Here is a 13,442-nt window from a genome sequence, read left to right as displayed (position 1 = left end):
AACGGGAGTTTTAACAAGGCCCGATTGAAAACTCGCAGGTCCAGGATTGGTCATAAGCCGCCGCCTTTCTTGGGTACAATGAAGTAAGGGCTGTAGAAACCCTTCCTCATTTCAGTTGGAGGGACGGGCTCTACCGCGCCCTTGGCTAAGAGGGTCGCGATTTCGCGCGCAGGGAACTGGCATGCTCGCCGTGTACTGCGGAAGCGGACGCTCCTGAAGGGGGCGGAGCCGGGCAAACTGAATTGCGTAACCGAGTCGAATGGTCCGGTGCAGCCAGCGTGACGCGTTGGGAAGCGAAAACCACGCTTCCCAGCTCTGCGCTAGGGGCACAAAAGGGACGAGTATTTTGGATGTACCCGGCGGGGCCTTGCAGTGGGGCGGAACAGGTAATGCAGCGTCGGGCGGCTTCGTTGCGGCCTGAGGCTGAGGTGCTGAGAATAAACTCAAAGCACTTACCTTGCTCCGCGCGCCCGGCAGGGGGCGGGTTCGTGACTGAGGAGGAGGTTTGATGTTGGCATCCTCTGGACTCGTCTGAACCGGCCGGCCGGGGGACAGTTGTGGGCAGGCGGAAGGCGGGATCGGCGCGTCCGGTGTACCGGGACTGTCGTAATCTGAAAGCAGATTGCCGTGAGAACGGCATTTGCAGGCCAGGTGACCCAGAGGCAAAGGAAATAGCTCTTTTATTGAGAATGTGGGTACCACAGCCCCCGTCAGGGGTGTGGCAAATGAAAAAACAAAGGATTCTCCTCCCGGCCCTCCACCGGGGGAAGGAGCGGTCTTACCACCTCCGGAGCTAACGTCTTCAGCTCTGGGTCGACTGTCTCAGGAACGCTTGGGAGCCTTCCGGGTCCTAGAGGGGGTTCGTGAGACAGGGGGGCATACGCCACCTGCGGGGTGCTCGACGCTGGGGCTGAGAGCTGGGCCCGGGTTGGGGCGGAGCAGGAGCTGGTTCCTTCGCCGCAGGGGGGCGCCCTCGGCGAGCAGACGGGGCAGGGCCAGTAGCGGCAGGTGTGCGGCGGGGCATGATGTGAGAGATGGCCTCCGTCTGCTTCTTCATCGCGGAGAACTGTTGGGCAAAGTCCTCGACTGTGTCGCCGAAAAGGCCAATCTGGGAGACAGGTGCGTCTAGGAAGCGGTTCTTGTCGGCCTCACGCATCTCGACCAGATTGAGCCAGAGATGGCGTTCCTGGACCACTAGGGTGGCCATCGCCTGTCCGAGTGCCTGCGCTGTGGCCTTCGTCGCTCTCAGGGCGAGGTCGGTCGCTGAGCGCAGTTCCTGCAGCACATCAGGATCAGGTCCACCCTGTGTATGTTTCTGAGTGCTTTGGCCTGGTGGACTTTCAGGAGGGCTATCACATGCAGGGCGGAGGCAGCGCGTCCAGCCGCACTGTAGGCCTTCGCGTTGAAGCCCTGTAGGATGTTGTCCTACAGGGCTTGGATGGGAGTACGGGGCGGCCACGCCAGGAGGTAGGGCTACCGGGCCATAGATGGTACGCAACTGCCCTATCGAACTGGGGAATCGCCCCGTATCCGTGGCGCTCTCCGCCGTCGAGGGTGGTGAGAGTGGAGTGGGTGGCACCTAGACGAGCGGAGAGCGGGGCTCTCCACGTAGACGTCAGCTCGTCATGCACCTCTGGGAAAAACGGGACCGGGGATGCGTGGCGCTGAACGGCGACTGCCCCCAGGGACCAGTCATCCAACCGTGAAGGCTGTGGGGAGGATGGAGGGTTCCAATCCAACCCCACGCTCACGGCGGCCCGGGAAAGCATGTCAGACATCTGAGTGTCAGCCTCAGCCTGGGCCTGCTGGCCCGAAGGCGGCAGTCCAGGGGAGTCCTCGGCATCAGACATCACACTCTCCGATGCAGCGGCGAGCTCATCTGCTTCGGGCTCGGGAGGATAGACAGCCGGGCCGTGAGGCGAGCCGCTATCGCCGCGAGATAGAACGGGAGGTTCGCGGGGGGCTACCCTGCGAAATTGCACCCGCTGCCGCCCCCAAATCGCCCCCAGCGCCAACCGCATCATCCTCAATCCCGTGGGAAGAAGGAGCAATGCGGGGTGCAGCTGGGGTGGCTTGCTCTCTGTTGAAAGCACGTGGTCATGGTCATGTTCTCGCAATGAGAACATGAGCCATCCACAAACGCCGCCTCGGTGTGATCGCGGCCCAAACACACGAGACAGCGCCTGTGGCCGTCTGAAGCGGAGAGCACTCTACCGCATCCAGGAACAACACAGGGGCGGAAGGGCATCTTGAAAAATACGCGTCCTGAAAAGGACGTTCAACGCCGCTGTGTTTTGCGAATTTTCTGAACGAACTCCCGTATTTGCGCCACTTAAATACCCGTATGTGCGGGGGCGGGACATGCAAATACTGGCTGCCAACTCTCATTGGCTTTTTTTCATAGATCAGAGGTGGATATCAGCGCTCAAGAGAGACCCCTAGTGCCGCTTCTCCGACACAACGTGGAGAGAGCGACAGAAGGGGAAAGCCACGTTAGGATTAGAGCCCAAATTTAACTCAGAGTGCTGCCTTAAATTGGAGCTGTGATTTTAATCTTGAAATATCAGCTTGCCTTGGTGTTTAATGAAGGCATTGCATGACGAAACTATTTTCTTTTTTTTTCACTGTGCAGAGCAAAGAAAGTGTTTCACTTTGAAGAGTTTAATGCTGCAGCAGTGATTGAGTGGCAGTCTGTGACAGCCGCTCAGCACGCGCAGCTGTGTGAACTTCCACTCTCCTAAAATTCCAATTCAATAATCTCACAATAAATGACACGTTCATTCAAATTAAACCAAGTAATGTAATGACATGAATGCCACCAACTGTAAAATAAGAGTAAAAATTACTCACTTTTAAACCTACTCTAAAAGTATTTATTGTTACTCAAGCAAATATAAATGATTAAATGTAGCATGTTACTATCCACCTCTGCTCCTAATGGACCCACAAAATGGGACAGTGTGTATTTATTTTTCATGTACTGTATGTGTACCATTTTAAATAAAAATTTTCATAATTTAATTTTAAAATGAGTATTGGATTGGACATTGTAACAACTACACTATTTTAAACATGTACATTTGATTAACAATGGTGCTATTCAATAAATAAATGCAAAAATTCTAAACAATTCAAAATATTATCATTGTAAAGCAGTGCTGTATGGAGCTAAATTCATGACTAAAGTCTTAAAAGCATAAAAGAATGTTGAATTTCTTTAATCGAAAAAATAAATACATTGCATTATCACTGCTTGCATTTCAATGTGTTGAATTAACAGTGCTTGCATTTAAATGTGTTGCATTTACAGTGGTTGCATTTTGGGAGGCTGAAATTTAACATGGTTGTAATTGTTAGTATTGAATTTTTCATTTGAAAACATTTCACAACTCATTTTATTATTAAAATTTAAACAAGAAATATTTAACTTGCAAAGTTAATTTCCAAAATATTCAGTTAATTTGAAAATACCATCTAGATTTGTCAACATGTATAATTCAGCCCATTCTATTTCGCTTAACAAAATATGCTTCTTCAAATTCTGTGGTTCAAATTCGGTTTTAATTCAAACTTCTACATCTGGGAACTGCAGGAAAAGCAGCAGAGTACCAATGCACAATCACAACCTGGTGCTATTCGTTCTCACCAGTAGTGGGTGTTGACTGCTGAAGACCAAAGCTTCAGGTAGAGAGAACAGCCATGAATGTTTTGAGTTTGTTTTATAATTTGAAAAGAAATAAGCAGACACAAGAAAACAAGAAAATTAAGTAAACTAATATATTACCAAAACATTTATAAATTAATGAAAAATTAATTCAAGGGCCAGATATGGAGGTTCCAGAAGTCTGGTCGCAGGTGCCAGATGGTGCCCCGTCCCTGAGAGAGAAGGTCCTTCACGAGGAGCGTGAGGTTTCCGGGAAGCAAACAGGTCCACCTGTGCATGACCGAATCGACTCCAAATCAGCTGGCCCACCAGGGGGTGGAGTCTCCATGCTCATGAGGCATGCCATCAGTGGCTCAGTGGTTAAGGCTCTGGGTTACTGATCAGAAGGTCAGGGGTTCAAGCCCAACACCACCAAGACACCACTGTTGGGCCCTTGAGCAAGGCCCTTGACCCTATCTGCTCCAGGGGTGCTGTATCATGGCTGACCCTGCACTCTGACACCAGCTTAGCTGGGATATGTGAAAAATAAATAATTTCACCATGTATATGCATAAATGTAGTATAATGTGTGAAAATTGATCAATTTAATTTATTTATTTTATTATCATTGAGTCTAACTCTATGCAGAGAAAAGATATTCTCTGAACCGGGGAGATCTTGCTCTTTTCCAAGTTGACCCGAAGCCCCAACAGGCTGAGGTGCCTGAGCACCAGGGACCTATGCATACATAACAAGTCCTGCAAGTGAGCTAGAATCAGCCAGTCATTGATATAGTTGAGGATGCGAATGCCCACTTCCCTTAACGGGGCAAGGGCTGCCTCTGCATCCTTCGTGAAGGCGCAAGGTGACAAGGACAGACCAAAGGGGAGGACCTTGTACTGGTACACCCGGCCCTCGAAAGCAAACTGCAGGAAGGGTCTGTGTCGAGGTAGAACCAAGGCATGGATGTATGCATCCTTCAGGTCTACTGCAGCGAACCAATCTTGATGCCGGACGCTTGCCAAAATGCGTTTTTGCATAAGCATCTTGAATGGGAGTCTGTCCTGAACTCGCAGGTCCAAAATTGGCTGCAACCCACTGCCTTTTTTTTTCTCTGTAAAATCCCTTCCTCATCTCGGCTGGAGGAACAGGCTCTATTGCGTCCTTCCATAGAAGCGGTGCGATCTCCGCATGCAAGGCAGCGTTTTCAACTTTCACCGAAGTGAAATGGATCCTATTTAATCTGGGTGGGTGCCTGGTGAACTAAATCACGTAGCTGAGTCGGACGGTCCTGACCAGCCACTGCGACGTGTCCTCGCGACCATCCTGTCAAGGGTGGGATTGTGCCACAGGGATCTTGTAGGATATGTTGGATGGCCTCTGTCTGCTTCCTCACCGTCAAAAACTGCCAGGCAAATTCTCCGATGGTGTCTCCAAATAGGCCAACCTGGGAGATGGGGGTGTCAAGGAATTGTACCTTGTCAGCCTCCCTTGACTCAACCAGGCTGAGCCAAAGGTAGCACTCCTGGACCACCAGGGTGGACATCGCCTTGGCTTGGTGCACTTGCAGGAGAGATATGGCATGCAGGGTGGAGGTGGCCTGTCTAGCAGCACCATAGGCCCTAGCCGCCAGTGACGACGTAAGCCTACAGACCCTGGACAGGAGCCTCGGATGGTCCTGCCAGGCGGCAATGCTCTGCGGGCACAAGTGTACAGCAACCACCTGATCCACCTGGGGAATCGGCGGGTACCCCCTGGCCACCCCACCGTTGATGAGTAATGAGAGCAGAGGAGCCCGCGAACCAGGTCCAGCCAGTAAAAGGTGCCCGCCACGATCACGTGAGCTCATCATGCACCTCCGGGAAGAAAGGTACGGGGTGGGGCGCAGCCGTGAATGGCGCTCTGGCCCCATGAACCAATCATCGAGCCGTGAGGGTTCGGAGCCACCAGCTCCGCGTCAGCCTACGACTGGGCTATCGCACCTGAGGGTGGGAGCCCAGCCGAGTCCTCTGTGTCAGACTGGACGAGTCCACTCTCCAATGCTGCTATCGACAACTCATCCTCTTCACGAGCTCTGAATGAGATCGCAAACTGCCCTGAGACGATCCCGCAGTCTCATCCCAGAACTCAACAGGGGCATACGAGCGTGCTGGGGAATGGGAGGTCCGTGGAGGGTTTCCTGGCAGAGAAGCTCCATTGAAGTCCCCAAATTGCCCCCAGTGTTTTCCGACTCTGCCTTATACCCGTATGTAGAAGGAACGAGGCAGGGAGCTGCTGGGGTGGCTTTTTATCTGATGAAAGAAGGCCGCAATGTTGCCATGGTCATGTTCTTGGAATGAGGACATGAACCATCCACGAAAGATGTCTCCGCATGGGTAGTGCCCAGACAGTGATCGTGGCCTTTAGAAGTGGAGAGATAGAAACCGCAAGCAGGAATAATATACAAACAAAAAGGCATCTTGAAAAAGATGCTTTCATAAGTGCCACTCTTTTAGTAAGGATATAAATATACTCTTTATGAGGAAAGAATATACTCTTTTAGCTGCTGAAGCACCCAGGGGCATTCTCTGCACAACGCCGGTGCAAGAGGTGGAGAAACCGCTGCAATTAACGGTAAATCCAACAGCTTCACTGGATACAGAGGTGAATGGTTTGGCAGAGTAATTCAGCACACTGAACACCACCCCTCATCTCTAAAGAAATAATATTATTGTACTAATATTATAATAATATTATATACTCGTATATCCCGGGGAGTGGCATGCAAAATCCATGCGCCAATTCCCATTGGCCTTTTCTCAAAGATCAGTTGTGTTTGGGGCTCCTAAGGGCGACCCCAAGTGTCGACACAACGTCGATTGAGTGACAGAAGGGGAATAGCACTTAAAACAATACATTTACCCATTAAGAAAGGCACGATTTAAATGGCAAATCATAACATTGTTGCTGTTAATGTTATTTTATGTAATGCTAGTCAAGTAAATTATTATCAGCTGATATTTATCTTCTTGACAGTGTGTTGTAGAGGGGGCATAACCAGAACTTTTTTTCATGGGTGGCCATGTAAGACCCAGTAATTTTATTGGGGTGGCCAATCAAAATCACTACTGACTCTGACATGCTGTACCAAAAGCATATACTACAGACAGAAATTCTGTAAATTCTACAGAATTTATAAATCACAATTGTACACAAGGAATATAACGTTATCAATTTATTTCCAAGGCCATAAAAAAGAAGGAAAAAAATGTTGCATATCTAAAAAAACAAGGCTGTGTTGGTTTGGATGTTTGATGCTTGTTTTTACTAGCTGTACCAATATAGTCATGAGTTCAGAACCCAAATTGATCCACTTTTCCATGTTGCTGAATGTGCCATTTTGTTCTGATGCTACGTTGGCATTGTTGGCAAGGCAACATGTAGTTTCTTTTTCCATGATACTGCAGTGAAATCAGAAACAAGTGACCAAGCGTCCCCACGTCAATAAATAATGCAATGAAGTTGGCTTGATGCTGGACATTCTTGATTCACAAAAAGGCACAAATTTAGGGACCATCAGTTATATGTAAGCATTTGTAAGTAATGTAATAGACAAAATTTTATTTTGTGGAAAAGCAGATCAACTTGGGTTCTGAACTCATGAATACATTGATACAGCTAGTAAAAACATGCATCAAACATCCCCATCAACCCAGCCTTGTTTTTTTATTTTGTGTGGGTGTGTGTGTTTTTTATATGCAGCCAATAACCTAGAAACAAGGAAGTCTTAAATAATGCCTAAACTAAAGACTCTGTTAACTACATTTTTAATAAATACACATGTTAACGGACTATGATAATGGCCTACTCGGACAACACATTGATTCCTGGAGCTGGAAGAAAATACTCAACACATACAAAAGCAGCATATCTATCAACTACAAATAATATAATATTGAGCAGCAGCTGTCGGAGTTGTATTGGAGTGATGTCACCTCCCCTCTTCAAATGAATAGCTAGAGGAGGAGCTGTCGATCAAGAACTAGTGTACCAATGGGGATGCAAAATGCCCACTGATTTACATGAAAATATACATATATATAAAGTTTTGGAAAATCAAGCACAAAACTTGGAAACAAAAGCAAAGAAAATACAGCGTAAGCATACAAAAAAAATGAAAACATGAGCAAAATTATCAGAGCACAAAAACCAAGCAAAACATTATTTTGTTTGCGATTCTGGTGACTTTGCTTGAATTTTTTTTTTTTTTTTGCAGCATATTTTAAATGTGTTTATATATTTTTGATTCATGCTTGTTTATTTTTTGATCTATGCTTATTATTTTGATCTGTACTTTTTATTTATTTTTGTGCTTATTTTATCTGCACATTCTATTTTTTCATTCACGGTTATTATTTTGATTCACGCTTATTATTTTTGGATCTGTGACCGCAATACATTTGGCGGGATTTTGATCCCATACACTACAACGGTCATGATATGACGTCCCAGCTAACACACGACGTACCAGTTACGTAATTTCTCCGTACTTTTTGGTAATTTCATGATTTACTTACTTACACAGGCCTGTCATTTCATTACCATTAAATACCAGCAGCTGTTCAGCCTGAATAGCGTAGACTGTTTGCATCATAGAGAGGTGAAAAAAAGTCACCTGTCAGTGTTGTCAAAAGTGCTTTGCACAACAGGGGTGGCCGAGCTTCAATAAGGGGTGGCACCACGTAGCTACGCCACTGGTTGTACTCAATAAGGGATGAAGTAATCACATGGTAAATAGTATGTGTTAGTATAAGATTTTGTGCAGTGTTTGTGAGTGTTTGAAGTGAAGTGAAGTGAAGTGTGGGAGCAACTAAAAGTGTATGGTGTGTGAACAAATGTTTCATGTAAAAAAAACTCCATACTTAAAAATTTGAGTACACTAAAAAAGTGAAAACATGCAGCAATTAACACCTGATGATCTGAGCCTTATGTAGACAGCTTGATTCAGTCATATTAAATATTAGCAAACTCCAATAAAACCAGTTAATTTAGATAGTAACCAAATTTTTTGGTAGGCTTTATTTGTTTTGGTTTTTTACTTACCTTCAACTTCCAATCTAAACTCTCCTTTGCTCAGCAGTGGTTTTAAGGACTCTAAAGCATATAGGCCAGAACTGCGTAGAGTTACTGAAGTTAAGGTGAGTTCATATGTAATGTTGTTAAATGCTATTCCCTTATTGAAGCTGCTACCCACTAAAGAATTTCCTGGGAACCAGACCACCAATACAGTTGACTCATACAACCAGCTCCCGACTGGAATGGCCATTGAGTCATTCAAGCTTAGAGTCACATTGCTGCCCACAGCCACAGGGTTTTTAAGTGAAACCACGGTCAATGCATATAGACCTAGAAGAGACAGGTGAGGCAATCAGTATCAGTTTGAATATGTAATGGCAGAAATACAATTTAACTGTATGATCATTTTAACTGTTACTAAAATATTTTGATTATTTATTAAAAATCAACCTCAACACACTTGTTGTGGTTAAAAAACCCTGAAACAACTGAATAAAAGCTGAAATTATTTTATAAGTAACATGTTTAATCAAACAATTAATGGCTGGTATATTCACAATAACATGCTTTCTTTTCAACAACATTGTTGATAAAAAAAATAAAAACAAAAAAAGAGAGAGAGAATTCATACCTGGTGTACAGATTAAGGTGACGAAGGCGAATAATTTAAATTCCATTTTGGAAATCCTGACAAGAAAAGTAAATTTTCACTGCTTCCACATTCCTCAGACAAGCCTCCCTTTTAGAGCTTGAACATAAATTATAAAGTAATCTCTATACTTTTAATCTGCTAATATTTACTTTGCTCCATCAATGACAAGGATCTTAAATGAGTATGTGTGTGACAAATAGGTATACCTCTTGTCATCATCACACACACATACACAGAGTGAAGGGTGTGTTTGTTGTGGTTAACCCTAGTCTGGAACCAGGCTGCTGGTACCCAGATTATTTGCTATTCATAAATCGAAGGTCAAGCCATGTGTTTGAATTGTTCCTGGTGTGGTAGGAAATGATTTGTATTTAGTGAAATACTGCTGTCAACACTAAAACTAATAGCCCCATTCTGATCCTAAAAACAAGTTAAAGGGGTCATATCTATATATCTATCTATCTATATATATATATATATATATATATATATATATATATATATATATATATATTTTTTTTTTTTTTTTTTTTTTTAATACAGTTACAATAAAAAAATTATTCATAATGCAGTTTTATAATAATCTTCCACCCTCTCTCTGACCTTCTTCTCATGTGACATGATGAATCAGCTTAGTGCTCATTGTCTGATGTTTTGTTATTTTCGTTATGCTAGATTGCTTTGCGTGAAAATTCAGCTTGACATTATTGTTTTGGTTTCCCTCCTGTAGCTTCTCATCCACATTCAAGATGTCTGACATCTCAAAGGAGAAAGGAGGGCTAAGATACCAAGGTCTGGTTTCAACAAACCCATGCATTAAGTGAAGAGAACCCTTAGTTATAATTGTAAGAGAATTATAACTAAGGGGTTTCTTAACTTAAAGGGATAGTTCACCCATAAATGAAAATTATGTCATTATATAATAACCCTTATATTGTTCCTAACCAGTATGACTTTATTTAATGGAACATAAAAGGAGAAAACAGGAGTAAGGAAGTATGTTATTCTCAGTTACCACTCATTTTCACATTTATCAATTCATCATCCATTAATCTCAGGGTGGTTTCACACAGGGGCGAACTGGCCATAGGGAGAACCGGGACATTTCCTGGTGGGCCAGCCGCGAAAAGCTGAAACGGGCCACGTGTTTTGCAGAACGGGCCGGGACTGGCTGAAGAGGGCAGCAAAACTGCGCTGCGATATGCTGAAGGGGGCTGCGATATGCAGTACCCACCACAACAACTTTTGGGCCGGTTTCTATGTAAAATCCAGGGCCGAATTTTCTTCCCAGTCCACCCCTGGTTTCACATATAGTACATTTTAAATGAAAAAACCAGTTTGGTGAAAGTGAACCAGTCATGGAACCAGCTGCAAATGACATCAGTGCTTTTGGAGTTCACAATGTAAGTGGATTTAAAAGAGGACACAGTTTCTTTTTTGGTCCTCTTCACTTTAATGTCATCTCAGACCCCTTGAGAACTCCTCAGCTCCTTAAGAACTCAATTGCAGCTAGGGCTGTCACAATTATGAAATTTGTCTGACAATAATTTTTCATAAATAATTGCATAATTGATTATTATAATAAGCAATTGTCATACAAATTCCTATCCTTCTTAAGGTGTACATATGCTTATTACAGATAGATCTTCATCTTAAGTAATAATTTATTGATATTTCACATTAAATCAAATAAAAATATTGAATTTTTCATTCAAATGTATTGCACAGAGATGGAATTACATAGATACATCTTTATCACTTGAGAGCTTTTTATTCTGGAACACTCACACAGTGCACAATAGCACCTAATTGAAAGCAATGAAGGTTTACAAAATAGTGAGACACAAAATAGTAAACACCCATAATCATTTGCTACAGAACTAAGCACACAGTTATGCTGGGATGCCACATTGCTGTCCCAGCGAGTTTTATCTGGAGCGCATGGCATAGCAGCTATATCTTCCAACATTGAACAGTTCAGGTCCACAAAACCAGTCCTTTTCGGGCTTGAGTGGGGACTCCTCCAGAGCTCCCACAATACTACAAATATAATTCTGGAGCACCTCCGCTGTCGTTGGGGTCGTCCCTCAGGGGCATCAGTCTGACCAATGATGCACGATAAGGTTGCTGGTACTTCCACGGTGTCACCAGCTTGAGCAGTTTCCGACAAAGGACCTTCCTAATTTCTTTCACCATATGGTTCATTCCCCAAGGGAAGGTACATTGCGAGCCAGTCCCGATGGAGCACGACCATCTGCCGCCGTCATCCCCCCAGGTGAACTCGGTAGACAGCATTGGAGATTTTTGCCAAAATTTCACACGGGCCACACCAATGGCTACAGAGCTTTTGAGAGTGGCCTTTTTTTATAGTTTGGACTATAAACCCAAACTTTGTCACCAGGAGCAAAGTCATTGTCAGTGCTGTGTACATTGTATGTCCTCTTTTGTTTAATTGGTGTATTTCCCAGGTGGTCTCTTGCCCCCTGGTTTACCACCTGAAGCCTGTCCCGCAGCCGCAGCAAATAGTCCATGCTTGCCACCCAGGCAAGTTTTCTGGCTCAGGAGGGGATTCAAACACTAAATCCACTGGCATTCAGAGGTCTCAGCCAAAGTAAGACCACAGGATAATGGGTAGATGATGGTCCGAGTTGCGCTGGTGTTCATTGGTCAGGACGGCCAATTTTGACCAGGGTTCAGTTTAATCACTCCACCAGGCCATCACTTTGCGGATGGAGAGGGGTAGTGCGAGTCTTTTTAATCCCCAAGCACTGACAGACTTCTACAAAGACCTCTGCTTCGAAGTTGCGGCCCTGGTCGCTGTGAATTTCCCCTGGTGCCCCGAAGGAGCAGAACATTTCTCCCAGAAACTTCTCGGCCATTTTTGTTGCAATTTGGTTGGGTATTGCATATGCCTCAGGCCATTTTGTAAAATAGTCCATGGCTACTAAGATGTCCAAAACCAGGAAGGGGCCCAAGATGTCAACGGTAATCCGCTCCATAGGTGCCCCAAATAAGTACTGCTGCAGAGGGGTGTGGGGTCAATGTGTGGGACCTTTCTGGGCTGTACAAGTATCACAGCAGCGGACATGGAGTACCACATCCTGACGGCATCCTGCCCAGTGGAATCAGATCTTCAGCCACCTCAAGGTCTTTGCCACCCCGAAATGACCAGTGCCCGCAGAAGAGACATGGACCATTTGCAGGACCCGAAGTCTCAGGGAACGAGGCACCAGCAGTTGCAGGTAGGTAGCCCCACTGCTCAGTGCTTGCCACCGTCTATGCAGCAGACCATCATGTTGAGTGATAGTGTCCCACTGGGAGTAATAGACTTTCACCTCAGTGGTCATTCTCAACACTGCTTGCCACTCTGGCCAACACCTAGCAACAAGTCATATCCTTGCCAGGGTGGGGTCGGCCTCTTGCAGCTGCTGATAATCTGGGGCTGCACAGGCACCAGTTTTTCCACCAGCCTGTGCAGCAGTGGGATTCGAACCAGCAACCCTCTGATTACCAGTTATGTGCTTTAGCCCACTACGCCGCCACCCACTACAGTACCAACTGCTCGTGTTCCAGTTTTATATCCTAAATATGTGAGTATTGCTCTTTATATTTTGTGAATCTTTGCAAATTTTCTTTCCGAATGTGCCTTTTAGCTGATTCCACGGCTAATGCAGCTAAAGTTACCATTGTCTCCGATTGTGACAATGGAGTGGAGTGGTGGTGGCGTAGTGGCTAAAGAATAGGGCTGTTAATCAGAAGGTCACTGGTTCTAACCCCATGGCTACCACCATTGTGTCCTTGAGCAAGGCACTTAACTCCAGGTTGTTCCGGGGGGATTGTCTCTGTAATAATTGCACTGTAAGTCGCTTTGGATAAAAGCGTCTGCCAAATGCATAAATGTAATGTAATGATTGTATTCACAGAGACCAGAGTATGTTGGGGGCGGAGAGCAGCAGCTCATTTGCATTTAAAGAGACACACGAAAAAAGCGTGTTTTTGATGCCACCCAAAAAGAGGCAGTTACAATATGGCATAATAAATTATCTGTGGGGTATTTTTGGCTGAAACTTATATTACATCTTGTAAAAAGGG

The 13,442-nt window shown here is 45.1% G+C and overlaps 1 protein-coding gene across 1 annotated transcript in view; it reads right to left on the bottom strand.

The window, feature by feature from the left end:
* Positions 1-9,522, bottom strand: part of LOC127656416 (carcinoembryonic antigen-related cell adhesion molecule 2-like) — a 29,965-nt gene extending 20,443 nt beyond the window's left edge. The window contains exons 1-2 of the mRNA XM_052144739.1: positions 9,330-9,522; positions 8,726-9,028 (exon numbers count right to left, since the gene is read on the bottom strand). Coding sequence (XP_052000699.1) covers positions 8,726-9,028; positions 9,330-9,375 — 349 coding nt within the window. The 5' untranslated portion in view covers positions 9,376-9,522. The remainder of the gene's footprint in view (positions 1-8,725; positions 9,029-9,329) is intronic.
* Positions 9,523-13,442: the final 3,920 nt, after the last annotated feature.

The sequence above is a fragment of the Xyrauchen texanus genome, chromosome 15 (assembly GCF_025860055.1).
Source record: "Xyrauchen texanus isolate HMW12.3.18 chromosome 15, RBS_HiC_50CHRs, whole genome shotgun sequence".
NCBI classification, from domain to species: Eukaryota; Metazoa; Chordata; class Actinopteri; order Cypriniformes; family Catostomidae; genus Xyrauchen; species Xyrauchen texanus.
Note: the sequence above shows the minus strand (reverse complement) of the source record. Positions and strands in the feature narration are given on the sequence as shown.